Source organism: Bombus huntii, chromosome 14 (genome assembly GCF_024542735.1).
Source record: "Bombus huntii isolate Logan2020A chromosome 14, iyBomHunt1.1, whole genome shotgun sequence".
In the NCBI taxonomy this organism is placed as follows: Eukaryota; Metazoa; Arthropoda; class Insecta; order Hymenoptera; family Apidae; genus Bombus; species Bombus huntii.
The window spans coordinates 1901091-1926749 of record NC_066251.1 but is presented as its reverse complement, the minus strand read 5'-3'; the positions used below and the strand labels follow the sequence as shown (position 1 = coordinate 1926749).

At 38.7% G+C, this 25659-nt stretch overlaps 1 protein-coding gene across 1 annotated transcript in view; it reads right to left on the bottom strand.

The window, feature by feature from the left end:
* Positions 1–24246, bottom strand: part of LOC126872909 (E3 ubiquitin-protein ligase Rnf220-like) — a 201987-nt gene extending 177741 nt beyond the window's left edge. The window contains exons 1-3 of the mRNA XM_050633167.1: positions 24090–24246; positions 21285–21398; positions 12921–13479 (exon numbers count right to left, since the gene is read on the bottom strand). Of these exons, the coding sequence (XP_050489124.1) occupies positions 12921–13479; positions 21285–21398 (673 nt within the window). The 5' untranslated portion in view covers positions 24090–24246. The remainder of the gene's footprint in view (positions 1–12920; positions 13480–21284; positions 21399–24089) is intronic.
* Between the last annotated feature and the right edge of the window lie 1413 nt (positions 24247–25659).

The following is a 25659-nucleotide window of genomic DNA, read 5'->3' as shown; positions in this document are numbered from 1 at the left end:
ACTGGAAACATGCGTTCCGAACGATTCTCCGAAGAAATCGTAACATTGCCATCGTCGTTTAGCGCGCGTCTGTTCGACGACTCTTTAAAACGTACCCATCCCTGCACACAGCGTCGAAGCTAAACTGGTTAACCCGAGACGTTAACCAGAAATAAAGCTACCATCGCTGAAAAGAACGAAGAAGAAAGAGCGTCGCATCGCGATAAACCAGAACATCGAAGCTATCGTTTTTCGAGTCTGCAATGCGCAAAGATTGCGCTCGGGACATCGCGTAGCGAGTAAATCGGCGCGCAAACGGGTCCATCGATGCGTAACAGGATAATTGGGAGCCGGTGGCAGGATAACGTCTGTGGCTGGTGTACAGGTATCCGGGCCGATAGTGAATACAAAGGAAGACTTCTATATACGATAAAAGCCAACTCCTCCCTCACCACGCCCAAAACCTGGCAAAGAGGTTGCTACCTCAAGATCCACCCACGTAGCGGATGACTTTTCTCCCTCTCTCGACCGTGTGGCTGTGCTCGTTACACGGCGCGCGTTCCTCCGCGCCACCTTCGATGTCGACGAAGAGAAACTCGTCTAGGAGGCGGAGCATCTATTTCTATCCCGGGCAGAAGGTGGCGGGGGATCGTTAAACGAACGGCGGAAGCCGCGTCGCGCCGCGTCTCGACGCTGCAAAGACGAGCACGGAAAGAGTAGGAGCACGCGTAGGAGTTAGGTTAGCGGAGGAGAAGGGGAACGAACGATAGGAGATCGCCATTGCGCTTGTACGCGCATCTATACGAATCCAGCCATCTCCTTCTTCCAAACTTCGTGCCAACCATCCGGAAATACAGTTACCAAAGGGGTGGCGGCCAACGCAAACCAGAAGAATACACACGATTTACTTTAACCGTCGCCGACGAGCTTAACCATGCGTTACCGCAAATATACAGCGAATGCGGCGAGGAACGTGCGACGGTACGGAAAAACGGTGCGATCGAGCGTGCTCGCTGTCTCAGCAGCGAACATCGTGCCGATGTATTTAGGTCTTTTAAGAAACGTAGCAAGCTACGATTATTTTTATTGACGTTTTAAGACTCTGATACTTTGTATACAATTTTGTTGTACATCGTGAGACGTCGTTGGTCTTCGACGCGTCGTACTTTAGGTCCAGTCAGTCCGGAAGAAGAAATATCGAAACGTTAAAGATAATTGAGAGAACTCTGCGACAGGGTTGTTCGATTCAACTTGCAAGTATCGCGTACTAGATAAAATAAACGAAATATCGATGTTGCTTGAACGGTTCCTTTCCTTCCGATCGTATCGTTTCTTCTTCGACCGTGTTCGTAAAAATGACCGATCGTTCGTATCGTTGCGAGTATTCGAGGGCCACAGAGCGTACGGCCGAGACGCGTTTCCAGGACTTTGTAGCAAACCTACGTATTCCGAATTATACCGTGCGTTCTACGATAAATTACAATCGTCATAAATGGGAAGATGTTCGAAGCGCCGTATAAATACGCGAAATACGAAGAAACCTAACGAGCTACGAGTAGCAACGAAACGACGAGAGACGAGGAAGGAAAGAAATCGATTACTGGCATAATCCGGTAAAGACGACCGAGGATCGACGAGCAGAGTAGCAGAAAGGAAAGGAAGAGCGTTGAGAGCAGAGTGTGCGGTGTCGAAAGAGGTAGTAGGGTTGATGCGCGCAGGACTATGTGGCAAGTTGGAAGGTGTAGGAGCGTAGGCTAAGCATGACAAGAAATACGCGTATCTAGAGAGCAAGACAAGCAAGCACGGTCCTTTCCATTGCGCAAGGATCCAGGCGGAGGAGTCTTTACCCAATGCACATGCAGCGCGTATATAGAGCTCCGCCTAGTTGGCTGCAGTTGAGAGGAGGAGGACGCTAAGTCTCAGTTATTTTACTGCACGCAACGCCGCCACCAATGCTGAGCTACCTTCCACTCTCCTACTTCTTCTCCCATTCCGAAGCTCGACTATATATACCCTATCACGAGGAGGAGCGTACTCGACGTCGCCGCAGTTGCAACTGCACCTGCTGCTCTTGTATAATAAATCGAACGTCTTTCTCACGGTTATCTTTCGTCTTTCTCCCCGTCGTAACGTTCACTCGCTCCCCTCTTCCGTCCGTATCGTTCGGCTTCGTCCATTTTAGTAGGTACGTTTTACGCCAGCAATGGAACGAGAAACGCTATTCTCCCGGTTTACATAGCACGGAATAGTTGGAATCAGCGAGAAAAGAGAGGAGCGAGCGTGTATTTCTTAGGCACAAGTTCGGCCGAGTTTGTTGAAACTCGAAACGGTGTACGTACTGCGCGAAGAATGGTTGTCAACTTGAAACTCAAGGAGGACACGAGAAATAGTATACGTTGGGATATTCGATACAGTCGTGAATATTAAGTACTACTCGAGGTATAGATGGCTAGGCTGGTTATCACAACGCTCAGCGTGTACCCGTTTGAAACGTATATACTTGCGGACAAATGGTTTCCTCGAGACACCTAGACTGCGATCGAAGGAAACATCGAATCCGTGATGCAATACTCGCGTACGAGACTACATCGATACGCATTCTGCTAAGACGGTTTTCTATTTTTATCTCTGCGTAGAGATTGTAACGCGAAGCGAGTGCAACGATGGAAACGGGGTATTAAAAGGTATAAATATCGTCGTTCGGATCTTGGAAAGTATATTAGGAGTATTAGTAAGTAAGTTAAGAGTAACCCAAGTTTGAAAAATGAATTCCAATAATTCCAGCTAGTCTTACACTCGACGATCTATCGAATTTTGTCGAAACCACATATTTTATTGTTTAATCTTTCGATCAGATTGATTTAAAATACCGTACCAAGTACTTTATAGCGTTAAGAAAGACTGTTCGTAAAATTTTGCCAGCTAACTCTCATAATCGGGAAAAACTGGAAGCGAAAAACGGAATGATTTATTAAGATTTATCACACGATCGATTAAAAGACGTTGTTAAAAATAACGTTGTACGTTCTTTTGCGAAAAGTACGTATGGCACGGACGAATTAACACGGATATTCCATTCTATCCAAGAAATCCGTTACGCTACGTTTCCTCTATTACAATTATCGCAAATACCCATAACCGAGTATCGACAACTCATTACGAGGAACTTTCCAGCCGTCCGCAGCGAGAAAAGGCGCGTAACGCGAAACTCATTATGATGCGTGAATAACGAGCCGCAGTATAGATTACCGGATTCCAAACGAAGTAGAATTATTGAGTTACAAATGACCAGCATTCCACCAGCTGCTGCTTAACCATCGTGTGACCATAGCAGATATTCGTCGTAAACGACCGCGCGATTTACCGTTTCCAGTCTTTTCAAGATATTCGTTGACCTAATTCAACAAATAAGACGTTCTACCACCGATCCGTTTAATTATCCTAATTGCTGCACTTTTCTATTTATCATCCTCACAGAAGAGTTGCAGAAATTTACGCTACTCGCACTTGCGTAAATCCATATGCTGCGATTTTAACGAATTCCCCTGTTGTCCATGTCACAGGTAGCTACGTAACGAAAGAGACAGCTATGTCAGAAAAGTTTATACGAACTTTTACGTCCGTCTATCTAAGAAATTGTTCATCGTAGCTGCAATATCCTCGTCTTTGTCTATCTCGTTCACCGAATACGTTACAATCTCGTTATTGGTTGGACCCGTTTTATCTTTCGCTGCAAATTTCCCGAACAATCCAATACGTACACCAACAATATCGCTATTTGTCGTACGAATCTCTCGCTATCTTTAATCACAGCTAATGTCTCGTACGTAATTCTCCTCGTTCTATTAATTATTTTTCACGGATGTAACTTTTCCTTCCGTTTCTATATACAGGGTGGTCTACCGACCACTGGTGGTACAAGCGGAAAGGGGGTGATTCTACGCGAAAAAAGAAGTCGAAAATATACAGGGTGGTTGGTAACTGGTGGTACAAACGGAAAGGGGGTGATTCTACGCGAAAAAAGAAATCGAAAATATAGAATACAAATTTTTCGTTCGAGGCTTTGTTTTCGAGAAAATCGACTTTGAATTTTCGCTCGGCACGCCTGCGGTAAGTTATAACGGATCTCAAAGTCGATTTTCTCGAAAACAAAGCTTCCAACGAAAAATGTTTATTCTATATTTTCGACTTCTTTTTTCGCGTAGAATCACCCCCTTGCCGCTTTTACCACCAGTTACCAACCACCCTGTATATGTATATACTAACTCGGTATATACTAACTCGCTCGCGATCGCGTCCGTTTGTTTATACTGGTCGGGGGGGGGGGGGGGGGGGGGAGGTCGAAAAATTTGAATTTGTCTTAGATCGACGGTTGCCCATAACGGTGGCTTTCTTTTGTTCGGAGTTTGTCTATCGATATGTCTCGTGCGTCAAGGCTGCGTCCGTGTTCCGAGGCGCAACAACACACGAGTCGCTCTCCATCCGCCTCGTCCTATGACTCATGTGCCGCTACATGTATATACGCACACACACAATGATTGTAATGCTACGTTAACGTGTTAGGTGTATACATATGAAACGCGATACTTTCCAACAAGAATTCCACGGTTCCGCTTTATTGTTCCGCATGAGTGATTGGTAATTGGCTGCACCGCGTCTGCAATGTCGCCGTGCTCTCTCATCGAACACAAACGAACAGAAGGACAATGGTCAGACATGAGATTGGTACGGGCCATAAGGCACCCTCTGTCTCTCTTTGACAATCGAAAAAATGCAATTAAAAATTTGAACGGTAATATAGGTCAGAGACACAGCGACCCTCGTCATCAAGCGTCCATTTCCCACCCTTCCGCCCTTTCGATCATGCGCGTTTCTATTCCTGTATTTTATAACCTGGCACAGGCCAATTTTTTCGGCAATACGCGCCATCAAAGCACACGCTCGACAGCGATGTTCCTACGACTAGTCGATTTCGATCGATGTAACGATTATGGTATTGGACGTACTCTATTGTTCGCAATTATTGCACCGATAATCCACCGGTCCATCTTTTGAATAATTAAAATTTAAGACACCCGCAATTTCTAATTAAGAACACAATGGAAATACAGCGTTTCAGTTCGCAGCGATGTTACAGTCACTGCTCGATTTCGATCATTAAAATCATCGTGATATCAGATACACACTATTGGTCATAATTATTCGAATTACCTATCGATAGTCGATGGCCGTTTCTTCGGTAATTATATCTCGAAACGCGTGCAATTTCCAACTAACAATCAAGATAGAGTATCGTTGCGATAAAAAATGAAGAAAGAAATTAACTCGAAAATTTTGGAAACACTCGTTCTCACTGGTCTGATAGTTCTAGCGTTAATAAGCGTCGTTCTTATTGAGGACAACAGCGTACGACTACGTAATTTCACACCTGCAGTTATGAAACGAAGCGAGAGACCTTCGCAGTATCAATCTTGCACGTTCGTTTCATTAGAATCGTTTACGGTGTTCGAAACAGGTATGCAGGCACTTGGATTAATTATTTTCACGGTGACGAGAACTTAATAAAATTAGAAATAAATAAAACTGCGCTGGTTCTACCCTTTGCATTTAAAATTGCATTTACACGTAAATATAAATGTAAATGTACGACGAGTCACAACGAGCGTTCCTTTATCCGCGTTTTATATATTTCTGTGGCTTTCCCATAAATTCCCATAAACGCAGAAAAGATCCCCACTCAATCGCCGTAGCTACGTACGTTTGAAAGAAAGCAAGGCGAAATTGAAAAATTATCTACCGACGTACATATGTCGAAGGATTACGATCCGCTAGGTTTTCGTTAAGCTGTCCATCCGCACGGTTTTATCGTCGTTTCGCGCACGGAAGCAGTTACCCTCATTTGTATTCCTTGAGCGAGCGGCGAGCCATGCCGCGATTTACTATCACGTCCTACGAATTATTTGATAATCAAATTTTTCCACCCTCCTCCCTTATCTCGGGAGAAACGACCGGAAGGGTGCACGTCGTTCGGACCTTTTACAATGATTTCTCTATTTTACGGTGGTTGCGTGAGAAGGCCATTAGGAATACCGTGTAAACGTGCCATGAAAGCGATTTCAACAATGGCCAGCCGCTTGCACGCGAGACACGTTGTCAAAATTAATTCTTCTGCAATTCGACTAGCGAACGTTCTCTCGGATCGTTGTCTTCGCTCGCCATCTAAACGAACGAATGAGACTCGATCGTTCTATTATCTTTTATCTTGTAGTAGATCTTTTCTTCTTAAACTAGTTTATTAGAAATGTCCTTTTCTATTTGTATAATCTGCCTAACGACGAGAAACGTTATTATCCGTAAAATACGATACCTGTCCACGTACATTATCATTTACCATATTCCAGCGAAATATTCCGCCGAAATATACAAATTTATTCAAGTTATTCACCGGCGAATTACGCAAGAAGCATTAAAATCGAACTTTATCTTCCGTTAAACGGTACAATGTACCTATTTCGCTGTATAATAAAAAAGGAAAAAAAAAAAGGAATTATAAGAGCACCGAGTAGCAGTGAGATAGGAACAAATTTATACTGTTATCCGGCTATTTGATTTTTCTGTTTTGTTTTTTTTTTTTTTTTTTTTTTTAGTTTCTTATCAAAAACACATATTACTCTGAGACTTATTACCTCTGTTCTATAGCGTACATAATTCCATCGTCACACGTGTACAAAAATCTACAATGATATATACGGACGATGCTCGTATGTTTTTGTCAAGTTGTACTTTCGGTAGCTCTACGTACGTTCATTTGTAGAATTATAATATTTATAATACGTTATGCGATATTATATAGCAAATTATTCTTTACGGTTGCGAGGCACAAAATGGAAATTCTGTAACGCGTTATTCTTTCAAAGAAAAAGCGAGAATAAACGTAACGACATTGAAAATTAGCGAATTATACAGTGGCGAGATCCTAAAGCGACAAAGTAATTATTATAACGACGAATAACGTGAAATTCTCTAATTTTTCCACCACCAAAAATTTCATTTTCCGATACGTGAAGATGTTACGAAAAAAAAAACAAACATATATACATATATATATATATATATACACATACACTTAATACTTGGATCGTATAAAATTCCTACGAAATTCAACCCGATAAATTCGCGTCACGTCTTTCGATAGCAGCGCGAAACAATCAAACGAAAATTAATCTGTAATAATAAAACAATAAAATAAAACACAGCCCCTCGTTATTCACTCGGACATTTCACGGAAATATGCACGGATCATGTGTATGAACGATCGACTACAAGCTGCGTTTTCACACAAAAAAGTGCAAAGTGCACCGCGTGCATCACATAAATGACAGGGGGCCGTGACACTCGTGCTCGTATATCAGTGAACTGTCCAATCGCGTGCTTTTTATGTTTGTATAAAAACAACAAGGTAATACGCGATAAAAAGATACGTACGCAAGGATTTTAAATTCCGTTATGTCAACTAAATTCCAAAAATATTTGAATTAATATACGTTGAGAGCCTCGAAATGCTAGCTAATTTTATTGAAAATCGTATTAAATATTCCAAAATAGTGTAGATACAGCTACAACGTATCAAACTGTACGATAAAATAGTTGATCGCTTTAACATTGTGAAAAAATGGTACAAGTAGCAGACAAATGATCGACGACTCAGTTATAAATGAAAGAAACGTTTGCTTGATTCAGACGCGAAAGTTGTATGTGCTTTTTGAAACAAATTTCGCCATGACAAGATACGTACGCAAGGATTTTAAATTTCTTTATGTCAACTAAATTCCAAAATTGTTGGAAGCCTCGCAATGCTAGCTAATTTTATTAAAAATCGTATTAAATATTCCAAAATAGTGTAGATACAGCTACAACGTATCAAACTGTATGATAAAATAGTTGATCGTTTTAACATTGTGAAGAAATGGTACAAGTAGCAGAGAAATGATCGACGACTCAGTTATAAGTGAAAGAAACGTTTGCTTGATTCAGACGCGAAAGTTGTATGTGCTTTTTACGGACAAATTTCACGCCGATTATACGACCGATTATTAAAAACAAATCGCGTTAAGGATAAATTATTCCGCTAGTCTTTGCATCATAGAGAACGTGCGCGTTACTAGGTCGATTTTACAATAAAATCGTATAAACGCCAAAATACGTCAATCATTCTTTAATGCGAATAAATTTTAGGTAACCGAGGCTAAATCAGTATGGGCCAATAACGTTGATCGTTAACGAAGCACGGCGTGCATCAGTGTTAAACTAATGTACCACCTTGCCAATGAGAAATTGTATGAACATCCACAGACGTTGGCTGTATTTGACGTTGCAAATTTTCTGCGAAAGACACACGGTACATACAGCGCTGTATAAAGTTTAAACGGATCGAACGAACCCTGCTTTAACACTAAACTACATTTATATACTTGACGCAATTGCAAAAGCATAGAAACCGATCGCAAGTAAAATTCTGTTTTGATGTTCGAAATGTTACGAGCCTCGAAAACGAGATCGATGTCACAGCTGCTTCCCAACACAGTTTCTTACGTTTTAGGGAAAAAATTGAGCGAAGGATCGTGTTTCTTACGAATTCGAATTCTACGAAAAAGGCAAGCCGATATCTCGTTGCCATAGGGATGACTATGCTTTTAACAGAGAATCGCGGGAAATACGAATATACGCGCGGATTTTTGCACGTAACCGACGCGAAATGTTAATGATAATTGAGCAAAGGTAACCGATAATATTTCCAACGCGAACTGAAAATCGTATAAAACGATGATGATCTTATTATTGGGATCAACGTGGAAAAACACGGTTATGCTAAAGTTACGGTATAATCTACGCGCAATCAGCGTAATGCCACATTTCTGCAAAAGTTACACAACGGAATTAGCGAAAAATACAAATAGCTATAAAATTCGTGTACAATCAGTTGTTCGAATAGTATATCAGAGTAGCGCGTGAATTTTATACCGAATCGTCGTAATACGCGGATGCATACGAGGATGTGTACACGTACACGCGCACGTACACGCGCACGCATCACGCATTTGCCGTAGTCGACCGATGTCTGTACATAGTTCGGTTTGCCGCCGGGAGAAGAGGTAAAATCGTCCCGTTTGGCAGACTGTTTGAACGTTTTGCGACGAGTTTATTCGAGTTATCAATTTCCTGACAAATATCTGCATTTCCGTGCTCATATTTCATATCTCTCTTACTCCGCCCTTTCGCTTTTTTTTTTTTTTTTTTGATCCTTTTTAGCCCCTGTTCCACGATCACACTATAATCGATTTGATTTCGATAGAAAATTCCAAAGCTGTTTCTTCTCGCGCGACCATCGCTCGTCACTTTGATAGAAAAATGTAATTAATCGATAGCATTTATGGATTTCGTTCGTAAGTAGAAATATCTTTGTACTGTGTATTATATTTATTCTCAAGCTAATATCACTATGCCGCCTAATGAAATATTGAGATTCAAATGATACGGATATAATTTGGACAAACATTTATCCGATAAAATATATAACAAAATATAAAGAAAATAATGCGATTTAGTTGGATAAAATGTTTACGAAAAATGATTAATTCATCGTTTCTACTACTCTGACAACTCTAAATCTCATTTTACTTTAAACAGAAAAACCTAACAGATCTTCCCTTTATTTCGCTATACTTTATCGAAATATTTCGTCCGTTTGTAAATCTTTGTAGATTGCTCTCAAGTCTCTTTATAAATCTTTTTCTCGTCTAATTATAACACAGGGCAGAAATAATACTTACCCGTAACGGAATATGATAAATCATGGGTATCGCCAAAAGGTCGATGATTACGCGTATAGTTATACATAGCCAGCATACTAATATTAATTGCAGATTTTTCTGCGCCGTCAGATCCAAATAGAGGCGTAATGTAAATTCGCGAATGGAGTAGCAAATGACTATTTACCATGATTCCCTGTCAATCGTGATTATGAACATATTTCATGCGTAGGTATCGATACATTGAAACACCCTTCTGGAGCGCGGCTACCAAAAAGGGCGGGCGGCTATGCGAGCATTTACGATGCAGCGTTGCGTTTAAAACGCACACCAACAGCTCACAGGCGCACGATCAAATTATTTGCTGATCATTTCACGATTTTCCCCGCAAATTCTCCAACTCTATACGTAGATTACGCAATTAATTTCTACCAGTTAAAAAAAAATCTTCACGCGCGTACACACGTCGATATCGTCTTAACGTTATACCGCGTAATAGCGCGCAACTACGAACGTTATTTTCGTCGTTTCGTTAAATCAACAACCTCGTCGTCAATTTTCTCTTAGTTTTCTTCGATTCTTTTTCATCCGTTCGCAGAATGATTACGTTTATTTGTGCCGGCTATGATCCATCGAGAGGTAGAATTTCAGATTTGCAATTGCGAAAGCACGCGAATTTGCAAGAGAACCGATATGTTTGGAAATAATTAACAGATATCCAGTTAACTGTACACACGGCTGAAAATTATCAATGGTCTAATGGCGTATCTGGATTACAGAAAGCCGGTAAACCAAAGCAGACGATGTTAGAAGCCCAAGTGTTGTTCCGAGAATACGTAGTTGCGCAAGTCTGCGACACCCTGTATACGAGACAAGAACGCTATGCAGCGTGCGAAGCTTTATTAGAAGCAAGTTTATACTACGGGCTTAATTATTGCAAAACGCAGAGGAAAGTACAGTTGGGCGAGGCGCGCGTAAAAATCTACAAAAGTTGGGAAAAAAGGATCTTCAATTCGAAACCGCTTGAGTGCAGTTTTGCGGAATCGGTGTCCCTTCTGAAACGCAGACTCGCCGCCACAAAGTGAATATCGACTAATTAGCGACGCGGCTAACGTCATAGGGTTCGCCACGGTCAAAGGACATCGTTATCCTGGCGCTGAACCATTCGAAAAATAAACCTAAAAAGTCTGCTGCTTGACGCCAAGGTTGCACACCTTCGACCTTTTCCAACCCCCGTTTTTTTTTTTTTTTCTCGTCTCGCAATCAAACGAAAATTAGCTGCGGTGGAACGAGCAGACAGCCGGCGAAAGAGAAAGAAAGAGAGGAAAAGAGAGTTACAGGAAAAGCTGACCGCTACGTGCTGTTTTCGGTTTTAATAAGAGAAAGAATTTACAGAGCGAAAACTGTTTGGTCGACGAAAGGACAAAGTACTTTCTTCGAACGCAAAGTGCAAAGAGGATGAACGATAAAAATCTCGCCAAATGCTGGATGAACGTTGAGCTCGAGAGAGAGAGAGGGGGAGGGGAGAGAGAGAGAGAGAGAGTAGCGAAAAAAAAAGAAAAGAAAGAATGGTTCACCGCGAGAATCGTATCCGAGAAAAATGAATGGCTCTATCTTTCGGTAATTAAGACTGTACCGAAAAATAAGCAAACACATGGAAACAAAGCCCGCGTGAGCTTTCAGACGCGACACAGCTGTTGCGCCCCTGAGAATTCAAATAAACGACTTAGGTAGATTAAGCATACAAATCTTCGTGGTTCCTCCTCTGCAAATTCCTATATACGTTTCAGCTGCTCTTTGTATATACATAGAACGTTTGTCAACATAAAAATCATGAAACCTACCGGCTGCGTTGTTAGATGTAGCAAGATACTCTTTTATTATTCGAATGCGTTTCAACGCCACCGATGTTACGCTTATTCGTTTCGTTTAATTTATCATTCGTATAACTTACACGCGATAAAGAATTTTTTCATCTGTCATTTATCCGACACAGAATCTGCTACGGTACTACAAAAACTAAATACGAATATTCAATATCGAATATGAATATGTATGAATATGAATAATCATCAATCTCCGCTGAGAGAAATCTTAGGTTTCTAGAAGAGTTTCAAGGTAGGAGAACTAACGATATCTATCCATAGATATTACACGAGACACTGGCAAAACGAACTCGAGACGATATCGTAGCTAAAACACGGTATTTAAAATGTAAAGGAACATGCATCGTCGCGTTACATGTATAAAAGAGAAAATATTTATTAATTGTAATATCGTGGATAAATGTTTCATCGAGTGAAAACGCAAAAACAATGCAGAATTAAATATTTACGCGCGCGATTATCTTTTCAATTATACTTTTAATCCTTTAATCGTTTCGTTCTTTTTGTTCCCTTTTTTATTACGTAATTAAACGCCTAACTTCTTTTAAGAAAGAGGATAGAACATAGAGTTAAAAGCACAGGATCTTTTTCTATGCTAGTTGCGATTCCATTATATTCGAAACACCGAGGATCGTAAGACCGTGTCCAATAATACAAGTGTCAAAAAAATATTGAGAAAGAGAACAAGAAAAATATTAGACAGATAGGGATAAAGAAGATCTAGAGAGTAACTACAAGAGCGAATAATCTCGTGAACGGATTGCGGATTTTTATGCATTGAAATTCACTTTCTTACGGATACGATCAAGAAAACTGAAGCTAAACGTCTTCCTCGCAAATCGACTGTCACAACAACTTCGCGTTGAACGTTTTATATATTTTTACATATTACGCACGCTTGATAAATGACATACAGTGAGAGTGTAAACGAATCAGTGATATTAACGATAAAGCTACCCACGACTAAAGTACAAAACTTGTTTCAAAGAAATTAGAGTGCAGGAAATAGAACAGTCTACCATACTACTCTTATACTTCACGCAAAAATTATTCGTAAGAGTACGCCATTACAAATCTATGAATTACGAATTATTCGTTTCGGTGACGCTGGTAGTTGCAGCGTTAACCGACTCAGACGCGATGGAAACTACGTTTTATACGTTGATCGGTACTTAAATTTGCCACAAATGCACAAAAATCCGCAACTGTTGCCAGAAGAAGGGAAAAACGAGAAAAGCGGACTCACGTCGATACGGTCGTCCCTCCTCAGGCGTAGATCTTTCCGTGTTCTCGGACCCAGGCGTGGCATTCGCATCGCGATCCTCGTCCTCCGGAGTGGTGCCGCGATTAGGAACCGAACCGGTTCCGGTCCCTGTAGGCGATCGGCTGGTAGAGCCAGCGGGACTCTGCGGTGCGACTTCCTGTGCCGCTGCCGCGCTCGCACCTCCTCCGACGCCTCCGACGCCTCCGACGCCTCCGATGCTCGCCGACGCTCCAGAAACAGAGACGACGGCGCCTCCGCTGGCCGAGGACAACGACGAAGGCGAGAACATGTTCGACATGCTCGACAATGAGCCGATACTTGGCAAACCGGAACCGGTGACCGGGCCGTTTCCTGTTTCCACTTTCAGACACTTGCTCGGCGGAGCGAAAGCCGATGGCCCCAGGGGCCTGAACCCTCCGAACGGTAAACGGTGATCCAGAGGGTGCAAAAATTGCGGCGGCAAGTGGAGCATATGATGGAGGCCGTAACCCAGAGAAGCCGCAGTGCTGAACGGCACTTGGAGATCCTTCGAGTCGGTCACCTGGACAATAAAGAAGAATATCATTAGTCACGGAGAGATTGTTATGGGATAAATACACTACCGTGAAAAAGTGGTTGGATCGTTAGTTGATTTTGATAGACTGTAGTAGCTTAATTAGAAAATTAGGCGTAGACTGTGTTATTCTTGTAACTTGCGATTGTTAGATTGTAGATACTTACACAAATTTATATTCCTATGCTTACACGGAACTGGGTTACCATCACACGTACAAGCGGGCATAAAAGTTATCGTCAATAACTTATTAACTATCAGACAAGCAACATTGTAGCTAATTAAAGTTTAGTTGTAGGAATTAATGTAAGGAAAAATGTTTGGAATCTTAGAACGCGTATCTCAAGCTCGCAACTTATTTAAATATTATTTTTTACTTAATTAACCAGTTTATTAACAAACTTGGCATAATTAAACTCTTTCAAGTTTATAGCTAGCGTGTAATAACTGGTATGAACGAAATTGCCGTTTATAGAATATTTTAAATATTAATTATTCTACATAATATAATGTAATTAAAGGTTTTAATATTAAATTTACTCACTACACGAATCGTTTCAAATTTCTGCTTTGCAATTCATAATTGAAGAAAGGAAACGCTTCTAATTGGATATTACGACCGTACGTTAATTATCTGATACGTTACTGTGTAGAAATCTTACGCCAATTTACTTCATATATTTTTAGGAAACATTTCTTACTTAAATGGTTTTTCCTCTATCTTCATGATCGTTGCTCATAAATTTTTCCAAAGTTCCATCTAATTATAATCTCAACTATAAATCTCATTACAGAAACTTGCAAGGTTACACTAGAGATCTATCAAAAGTATAATACGTACAGCGGCTGGCGCAGTATTATTTAAACTTCATTCGTGAAACGAACATCTTTACATGGAACAGAGCGTAAGATGCTTTTGTTTGAAGCTTTCTGTCCTTTTACTTTACCTACGTTGGTCGCTACGCTCGCCAAAACACTTTGCCAAAGAAAAGACAAAAGGAAAGATGACAGTTTCTATTAAAAATACATGATAACGTTAATTTAATTTCTCGTTTGAGAAAAGGGCAAACAGAACGTGTACTAAATGTTCGAAAGATTTCGATAGCGATCGAGTGGATTCGCAACGATGACATTTACCGTGGCCTGGTGTTCCATTATTACAAACGTTACAAAACAGAACTCGTTGATTTCCATCGAGGCATTCACTATGCCAGCTTAATAGACTCGTCAATCACGGCGAATTGAATGATACAACTGACGGGGGGAAGCTTCACATTTTGACGGATTATTATAACACAGTGGTTTCGCGTTATTAACAGTATAATGCCATATTGCTTTGGTATTATACGCTATTTCAATGTGCTCGAATTCATAGAAATACCCGCATACTGCAAATGAGATATCCGGTTATATAATATCGCAAGTTTTATCCACGAATTTTGCCGGATATTTCAGAAAACGAGAAATATCGGATTATCAGAGGGACGACTGTTAAGAATTCTTTACAAATCTACGTGTGACATCGCGATATTTCACGAAATTGAATTTTTACATCAAACCGTCTTTCTTCGCTGCTACGTTAGCGTAACGATGTCAAAAGTTCTTTCTTTTTTAATTAAATAAATATTAGGTTGTCCGGAAGGTTTCTTTCGTTTCATAAGGTGATAATAGGTGAACAACAATTTCTGTTTTACGTTAATTTAGAAAATGAGAATTATCGGATTATCAGAGGAACGACTGTTGAGAATTCTTTACAAATCTACGTGTGGCATCAGGATATTTCATGAAATTGAATTTTTACATCAAACCGTCTTTCTTCGCTGCTACGTTAGCGTAACGATATCAAAAGTTCTTTCTTTTTTAATTAAATAAATATTAGGTTGTCCGGAAGATTTCTTTCGTTTCATAAGGTGATAATAGGTAAACAACAATTTCTGTTTTACGTTAATTTAGAAAATGAGAATTATCGGATTATCAGAGGAACGACTGTTGAGAATTCTTTACAAATCTACGTGTAGCATCGCGATATTTCATGAAATTGAATTTTTACATCAAACCGTCTTTCCTCGCTGCTACGTTAGCGTAACGATATCAAAAGTTCTTTTTTTTTTTAATTGGATAAATATTAGGTTGTCCAATAATTTCTGCGTTGTTTCGTTAATTATGGTTTTCTGTTGGATTTATACACCGCATTTAGAATTTTATTTGGCAATGCACGAAATTATTTTACGTTTTATATTTGATAACAGGATTTGCTGTTGTACGTTTCATCGATGAACGTTTCAACGCAAATTCGTGAAATTACAATCTGCTGAAAATAAGAAGCCCAACAATCGTCCTGTATTAGGTTGTCCGGAAAGTTTCCTTCGTTTCATAAGACGATAATAGATAAACAACAATTTCTGTTTTATATTATTTTACTGAACTACGTATCATCCATTTCGTTCTATTTCTATCATTACGTTCGTGCATAATTCAATAAACTAATACAAAACAAAAAAACATTGTGCGTCTATTATTTTCTTACCAAAGGAAAGAAACATTTCGAACAACCTAATAATAAAAAGTTTGTAGAAACAAAAATATCGTCTATAGACCTCGAAAGAAACGATATATATTTTTAGATCGTTCAGTGACATTGTACATCGATTTAATTCAATTTCTTATTTTCTCTTCTCTTCGACGAAAAAAAAAAAAATGGATTAACCGTGTATTATTCGCAGTGTAATTTTCTTCCTACAACTTGCAACATCGAAACACTATTGTCGTGATGTACATTAGACACGTAGAAATTAGTATTTCCTCGAGCTTGTAGAATAATTTCCATTCTATGTTATTCCTCTATATCCTCGTTAATCAGAGAGGACACGAAATATACAACGGTTGCTTGAAATGAAATTTTAACGAATAAGTAAATACGTGGAAGAAGAATATAGAAAAATATTATAATCCAGATATATTTATTTAAAAGCTGCACACGAATAAAATACCTACTTTAATTACGAATAACGTTTTATCATTCGCCTACCCTAATTGTATTTAATGCATCAAATTATCTGTTTATCAAATTTTCTGTTTTAAATTATTAACGCAATCAGTTTTTCCATTCATCAATTATCGATCTCGCCCACTGCAAAGAATATCGCGCGAAACGACACGAGTATTAAAACGAGTAAAAACGAATAAAAGACAAATTATCTGGAACCAAAGTTTCTCCTATAAAATTAGATCTCATATTTTTTATCTAACAGATTTATACACTTCGTCTTCAAAAAAAAAAAAAAAAAGAAAAAAAAATAGAACAAACGAAAAGACCTACGCATAGTAAAACTTGCAGCAAAGAATTGAAACAAAGAATCGCATGTTGTCCTGCGCTTAGGAAAAAAAGTATCGCGAAAATTTGGAATTTTTCAACGATAGAAAAATACGATCGACACGAGAACTCGAAGAACGAGGCAGGATCGATGCACTACTCGTATTTATAATATACACGGAATATTGACACGACGTTGCATTATCTGCCTACGTGATGTTTGCGACATCAGTATTTCATTAATTTTGATTTAATATTGATCATCCTTTGTATAGCTGTGTGTCACACTTTCCAACAACAAATAGAATCGTCATTACACCGCTAAACATTCATATTTAGAGTTGGACAAATATTAAGTGGAATTTGTTTTTCGACAAATATCTGTCTACGTAGGATATTTGGCTGGATGGAAAAATTCGTGCGAATGATCCAGCCGGTTCCGCATCAGCCGTTAATATTTCTACGAAAGAGCAATTGCATTTTAAACAGAAATGGAAACGTATCTACTTATTACCGATCGAAAATCGAATACCAATATTTGAACAATGCTTACGCACTATCAAATCGATATTCCTGGTCGCGTAGGTGTTCTGCCCAACATCCTACGCTTACGCTACGTTTGTACGATTTTAGAGTTTAGATGTGCGTGAATATATGTTTAAAAATCGGACGAGAGAAACGTTGAAATTTGACAACAAAGTGGCTACATTCGCAAATTCTTATACCCAACGGTTGTTCCTTTTATTTCTGGTCAATTCATTCTTGAAACGTTTTTAAAAGCTACTCTCGATTTCATTGTATTTAACAGGAGCCTGTTGCACTATAAATTGACGATTAACGATATTGTTGAATTTACCAGTTACAAATTACAGCTGTTAAAATATTGTAAATATTCAACGTTGTTGGTTAATTCATGCTGGAGGATTCAGATGCGATATCTTGACAAATTTTCGCACACAATGTTCGTACATGTAATAGTTGCATGTAAAAGATTTTCAACGTATTTATTTTTATTACGCCCCTGCCCCTTAGTTTAAAATATTCTATTGAAAATATAACTTAAAATAGCGTATTACGTCTTTACAGAACTACAAATTCGAATATTTCAAAGTTCGGTTACTGTCACGAAATACACGTTTACAAAAGAAAAAAAGAAAGTCGAATCTATGGACATTTGAATTTAATTTCTCAAAAAATGAAAGAGCTCGCAACAAACACTTTCGACCAGAGACGCGCAACTTTGTCGTTTAATTACAACTAATTACAGATACGCCGAGCAATTACGCGATACGATGAATATTTTCTTTGAAACGATTGAGAAACACCGAACAGCATCGAAAACGCTATATTTTTCTGCTTTCGCGAATAAGAACAAACCTGTGCAAGAATCGCTTATCGTTTATCGCAAGCTCTTTGATCGAAGGAAAAAGTAGCAGAATGTAACGCTACCGACGGAAAGTAACGAATTTCATCGTAACCGAAGCGTAGGTGTAAACATTTCCGGAACAAAGGTGTATTTTTTGAAAAATCGTTGGCGATTGTTATGCATTGCCGAGCGATTAATTAAAAATCACAAATTAATTACATGGCGCACGGTCATTAGTTATGATTAATACATGGCACGAGCACCATGTGTGATTTTAATTAAACTTATTACATTTCAATTTCGATATAATATTCCGAGCGCCGAATGGCTGTACCGATCAAGATTCCTGACGTTTTTAATATTATTCCTGGAAACGGAGTCGCCGGCCAAACGGTTAAAAAGCTGGCAGAAAATCGCCAACTCGTCGCATCCGATAGGCGATTTCCGGATAAACATTTCATCGAGGCAATAATGATGCAGCCGACCAGTTATACGGGAATTAGTACGGCACGATTAGTTTATTATTCTTTTATACGAGGAAATGAGGTTCTCGTTTGTCGATGCCCGCATTTCTACATTCGTCCGATTACTCATTTATTAGTCATTCGTTATTACTTCAATTACACGATGGTGGTTGCTGCAATCTTTCAGAAGAAAATGCTTGAGACTTTTTCTGTTGCACACAGTGTGTACCTCAAGTACTTAGGACAGAAAGTTTCCATGTATTGGCTTGGCAACTAAATGACGAAATTATTGACAAAATCCGCAGTCGCTTAGTTGCCAATCCCGATACACATCGCGTGTCGTGTAAAGCATTTTGCAAATTTTTCAGTACTGTAACGAGATTTGATTATTCATTGGTAAAGTTTGAGGATGTACGTGGAAGTTAATCGAGAAAGTTAACAAAGAAAGAGTGGAACCAGTGTCAAGGACAGTCTCGCTAATACGTAGGAACGTGTGCGTATTTTTTTATTTGTCGCAAACCATATTCGTTTCAGAATTCACGTGACACGTTCGTATGAAGTTTCTGCAAGCTTCCGTACGCTTTCGCCAGCTTCTCGCAATTCACCGAGCAAGATGTCCCTTTTCTCTGATAAAATTGAATTACGAAAAATGAGGTTGAATTTAAATGCTTCGGATCGTCGAGTGTTTTCGTCGCTAGAACTCAGTGACACCGAAGATCGACGAGAAGTGACAAAAGTAAAGGAAGAAAAGACAGAGCGGACAAGGCGTGGTAATCGTGAAAATTGTAGTTTTTCCAGACGATCGAGTACAATGTAGTTTTTCAGTTACGATATAGTAATTGTCTTTTTGAAACTGCTGACGGGTCGATAGCCACACGCTTTTGCATATTTACAAGATATTTTTTTTTGTTTCCCTCTTCCACTCTCTTTCTCTGATCAAAAACGCGTACAAATTTCGTCGTTCCGCCGCGATTAATTTCCAACGAAATTATCTCATTTTTTAACGGCACCGAATTTTGATATGCTGCCACGTTTTATTATCCGATTCCAATCAATCGTTTTGTACGTGTCTCGAAAGGTAGCGAGCCCCTATTTTTATTCCAAGCATACACTGCAATCGGTTTCAATAATACAATATCCCTCTGTGACGTGTATTTAAACGAGCTCGTTAATAAACACTTTAAAAATATACATTTTCCAACGCCCCGATGGATATTATTTCATTGTCTTCCTATCGATGAATAATCGCCTCTGTTTTTAGGCAACTATTTAATTATAAACAAGTACAGCTGTATACCTATACCAGCAAGTGATTTCTTAACACTGCCAACATAGACAGATTCAACCATTTTCCCTTTCCTGTTTTCTAAACTTTCTTTGTATACAATGTTACGTCTTACGTGGATAAACATGGTAAAAAGCAACTGGCTTTGGATGAAATACAAATCTGTTTAAGTATCTACGATCATTCGCAAGGATGTTCGTGTACGCTGTATAAAATTATACGCTGTCTTTATTAAGATAAAACGTACCGTGTTCGATCGTTAATTATTAAAGTGTGATTTTGCCATGGTGATACTTCGATATAAATACATCTACGGACGATATCTAATACTTACGATAGTTTGCGACGCATCGCCAATTCAGTTATATAATTATGCTTCTTTACATTACCATCAAAATGTAAAATAATGAATTGTCTACAACAACTTGTTCTCTACGATTCGTGCATGCATATATGTACTACATTCGTTCGTACACATTCAGCAAAATCCCTATTCAAAGCGTGCATTAATTACCATTGGTGTGCATAAAGCGGCTAGCGGTCGAAACGATGGCAACTGCAGTTGGTCCATTGAAATTGACATTTTTCGAAGCATAAAGATCGGCCAGCAGCCTTTTATTATTCACTATGATATAGTAGGAAAATGAATTCGCAATAAATTATCCAAAGTACGTATATCGCCAGAGAATAACGTTCCTTTTTTTTTATTTCCATGTAAAAATCTGTTTTCCTATATCCTCGTCTAGTCACTCTGGTCACCGAGTTTCGTATGCAAAAAGTCTATTACATAAAAGTTCAAATAGTTAATATCGTAATTATAAACATATCATTCTCTTCCTTCTTAAAGGCATAGTTAACGTTAAAATGTCAATTTAAAGTACCCATTCTGTTTTAGTTGCAATAGTTCTCGCCTAGACTGGTTAAAATAATATTTGGAACAAGGATCAAGCAACAGTAATTATAAACACTGGAGCGACGATTTAACAAAATGGAGAAGAGAAGATCGGGGAATTAAATAAAAGAATAAAAGAAAAAGATTCGTAAGAAGCGACAACGGCATTGAAATCTTGTCCTTAAAAAGTTGGAAATAAAAACGATCGTGTGACGATAGATCGGATTTACCAGCGTACAAATTTTCTTATACACGCGTTAAGCTACTGTAGTTGTGGAAAGGCAATGATTTAAAAAAAAAAAAAAAAAGGGAAGAGAAAAGAAGCCGTGTCAGGAGAATACCGGGGCTAATCGTCGCTCTGTGACGTGTTGTTGGAAATATTATTTTCACCAGATCTTCACATAGGTAAACAAACAGGAGTAGAAAAGCAAAGACAGGCTTAGGCGTATAGGCGAGGACGATAGGACACTAACTTGTGGATTGAAGGGTCTTTGCATTCTCAGAGCCTCCGGCAGCCCCCCGGCCTGTGAAAACACGACCAGGGATGGCGGCGGTAGATGATTCGGCACATACGCAGAATTATCCATCTAGAACAGATATCGGCGTGTTCCATTTCTCAATCTTCCTTGGACCATCCTCGCGCGTACCGATTTTTCGCGGCGTTAAACCGCGGTGAGAAAATATCGAAATTCGATCAACGACATGGCGACACGACGGTGAGTAGTCGATGAAAAGTGTGTGAAGTGTGTGTTGATTTTGTAAGTACTGTTTAATACCAAATCCAGCGTCGTTATATATTCGTACGGATGCGCACGGTCGTGGTCTTTTCGCAGACAAAGATTTTCTAAATAAGAATCGGCGTGGCAGCGTTATTAAATTTCTTCGTTAGTGATATAAATGACAGTCACAGGAAATGTTTCTATATTCCAAGTAATCTGTCGCTGGAAATTCAAACAGAGAAATTAGAAGTATGCGCCGGGAACGATCGTAAGGAATTCGACTTGGTGGGAAACAGTACTTACGACAGTTTATTCGAATAGTTTTTGCTCAACCTCTTTAGCTACTGGCAAGCTGAAATCTCCGTTTAATACAATTATTTTATTAGATAGTACGGAGATACGCTTGAATAACGTATGGTGATAGAAATTCGCGCGTCGAGAATTCCTCGGACTTCTTTTCTAACATATGCTTCGAAATTGCTTTGAAACTTGCTTAAAAATCTAGAAAGCAAAATATTCATGAACAAGATTCGATTACCAAACAGCTGGTCGTCTTGATATAATATTGTTCGCTTTTAAACTTCTCGTATATCCACAACAACATACCGGCATTGAAATTTAAGAAAATATTCGTCTTTTCATGATTATCAGGTGAGAAAAATATTTTATTTAGAGAAAAGAGTCGAGTACAAAATAGAGAGAACGCGAATGAAAGATATTCGAAACCTTTCTTTAGATAGGTTTTACAAGTTACATATTTAAATGTTTCAAATTAGCATGTATTAATCACTGGAAAACGACCGATAGAAAGTCGTAAAGGAAACGACAGGCAAAATAAGATAACGCAATATAGTAATTGTAGCTATTGAAGACAATCGAACACGATATAGTTAATGACTCGACCAACAAATGACTTCGATTTCTGCTCCTTCTAGTCTTTCAACGAGAGCTATCGAATTTGATCCACGAGCAACTGCATCGATCGCAGTTGTATCAACTTTTCTCTCTCGTTTGATCAAATATATTGAAAAGTGGAATAAAGTAGGCGTCGGAAGGCATCGGAAAGAAGTCCAGAGGAATCGAGTAAACCCGTGTGTTTCGATGCTTTGCGGGTGTTCACGTTTATTTGTTTAACGTAACAACGTTTAACAATTTGCGTCACTCTGTATATTATCGTCATCGAAATTTAATTGCAATCCGCGTTACATTACACAATAATATTACTTACCGCTGAATTTCAGCGAGAAGATAGGACTGAAATTCGAGAAAGTAGTCGAATTTTATGGCTTTAGAAATTGGTTTTTCAATAAAAAATTTACCGTTTTAATATTCTACGTACGATTATCCATGCTGCATCGCTCAAAGCTAATCTTTGTAATATACTCGTTAAATCGTATGCTATCGACCAATGTTTTCAGCGATTATTTATTTTCTGTACAACCAGTGGGCAATAACGAATGAAAATTACTCTCGGATTTCATAATTTCACCTTTTATAAAATCTCCTTCTTTTTATGCTAAATATTTTATGCTCGGGAAATCAAGCATAGACTATTATGCATCGTAAATAGGAAATAACATAGTGAGAATTTAACTTTGAAAAATTCATAACAATATACTAAAAACATAACGTTAAAAAATCCATGTTTTAATAGCTATCCAGTATCGTTTTATATTCTGCCAATTATTCCTATGATTTATTCTTACATGCTGTAGCAAATCCTTTCTACTAAAGATATTAAAACGTACAACGACAAACATTGTCTTTATAACGTTTGACAAATTTAGCCAAGTTAATTACCCGATTATTTAATATTCGTGTGTGTTTAAGCATAACGAGGAAAGATATGCATGTACTGAAATATTATCAGAGACATTAGAAACGCCTTCAAATTTCGAGGACGAATCATCTAAAAATGAACACTGGCAATGCAACGACGCAACAGGCTAACCTTGGTTTGATCGGTTGTCAACATTTCAAGATCGATGAAAAATAAAAATGCCTATGCATTTATATCTTCCATATGTGTACATGTGTATAAATGTGTATAAAATGCGCGTATATATTAATCACCATCACGCGTACATTTTGCTGTACACCAAAGAAGTCACTGCACGAAATACGACCGTTCGAAAACATTCACTCTATTTTCACGGATCCCATTGTTCTCTTATCCGTTGCTTAGGAAACGTGTTCTTATCACTAACAGTTCCTTCGCACTAATATCCGCATAAATCGATTTACCGTGTAACGTGGCGAGGAATCTATTCGAAAAAGGCGCGTTAGACAGCGAACAACCTAACCTCAACGCGTGGGTTGTCACGCGGTTCGACGTGCGGCGTAAACCTCCGATAAACTCGTAAACTCGTTTGACAGCTGTCGTGGCCTGTCGTACGAAACCCGTTAATCACGTTACAACGTATTTGAAAAAGTTAACTGAACGATAATGGACGGAACGATGCGACGCGGGTGAATTCAAATTCAAACGAGTCATATAATCCCGCCACTATAGGTCACTCCGACCTAACCTCTCGACGAATGATAATACCCGACGAGTACCTCAACTAGTGGCTCGGTCACCCGGGTACGGGTTTCTGGTAATGCACTAAACGTGGTGAGCCAGGTGCAAGAGAGGGGTGAGTACAAGAGGAAGGCGCCAGGCCCGTGCGAGCAACCTCGTGGACATGCGAGTGCAGACTGATTGGAGTGTGAGGGTACTTACCCGCGAGTCGTGAGAACGGTGGCGGTGGCGGTGGCGGTGGTGGAGGCGAGGTAGAGGCGTGGAGAAACAAACCGGCGGCGGTGTTGGCGTGCGCGCGTGTTTTCCGCCGCCATTACTGGCGCCACTGTAGCACCACTTTCGCAGCACGCACGCGCGGCATGCGCACACGTTCAATGCGCAACCGTTCCCGCGACGCAGCGAGGTTTAATCGGGCGCTGACTGCGCGACTGGTAACATCTTGCATCATTTGCTGCGACGTATACAATCTGCCTTTTACGAAACTTTCTTTTCTTATTATTTGTTTCGGGTCTTGTGAAAAAGTGTAATAAATACGTTGAATATTACCTTATAGTATGATCAGTTATATAGAGTGTCTTGTTTAAAATGATCCGCTTATGTAATTATCCTCTACGATTGTGACAAATATTTCGCTGTTAACGTTTTATGATTCATCTCAAGTCTGAAAAGTAATAACAGTTATAAGTAGATTCTTCGAGCGGTATAATTATGTTGAAATAAAATGCGATAGTGATAAAAAGAATTTTCTACATATAGACATACGAGATATTGAAATTTTAAAAAACGTCTTTTGATCTTCTTTTACATACAAATGCATCAATGTTTATTCTGTGCAATAATTGTCATTAATAAACATTTATGTGTGTGAAATAATATGGCAAAGTGATCCTGACGAAAAAATAATTTTTTAGTAAAAAAAATTTTGTTGTTATAGTAATATTTAATACAACAGTCTGACAAGTTGAGGTTTTTCAGTTATTTAATGCGATAATAAATACGTTTATTTACATTCGCAAATATTTGTCCTTGAAATATAAAATTTCAGAGAAAATAAGAATCATACTTCTCTCGAAATTTTATAACCATTTTATGATCATATTATTACAAACTACAATATGCGACGTGTTAAGTCTAACACGGAAGAAACAATTTACGCTATCGTATATGCATTTTTAAGTAAGGAACATTTTTTTAATGAGTCATTCGATATAGTTGCAGTATTCGTGATAACGAATAATTGCAGTTGATTATACTTTCGTTTACCTCGAAGAGGTCAAAATATTTAAATGTAATTTACAATGCAAAGCTATTAAAACATTTCAATTATATGTAATTTTACGTTCATAACTTTTCAGATAAAAAACCGAATAGTAGTCTATGTGACAAGTCTATGACAAACGAAAATGAATATGTATATTTTTTTTTTTTAACAAAAAACGTAAAATGTATACTTTCTTATATACATGTGCACATATTGTTAACCTCATAACATACTTTATTGCAACATAAATTTCTAACAAAACAGGATTAACTGAATTTTAGCAAGATAATTAGTAATATTAACCTCAATTAGGCAAAATTTTTAAAATGCTATTTATTAAATTCATA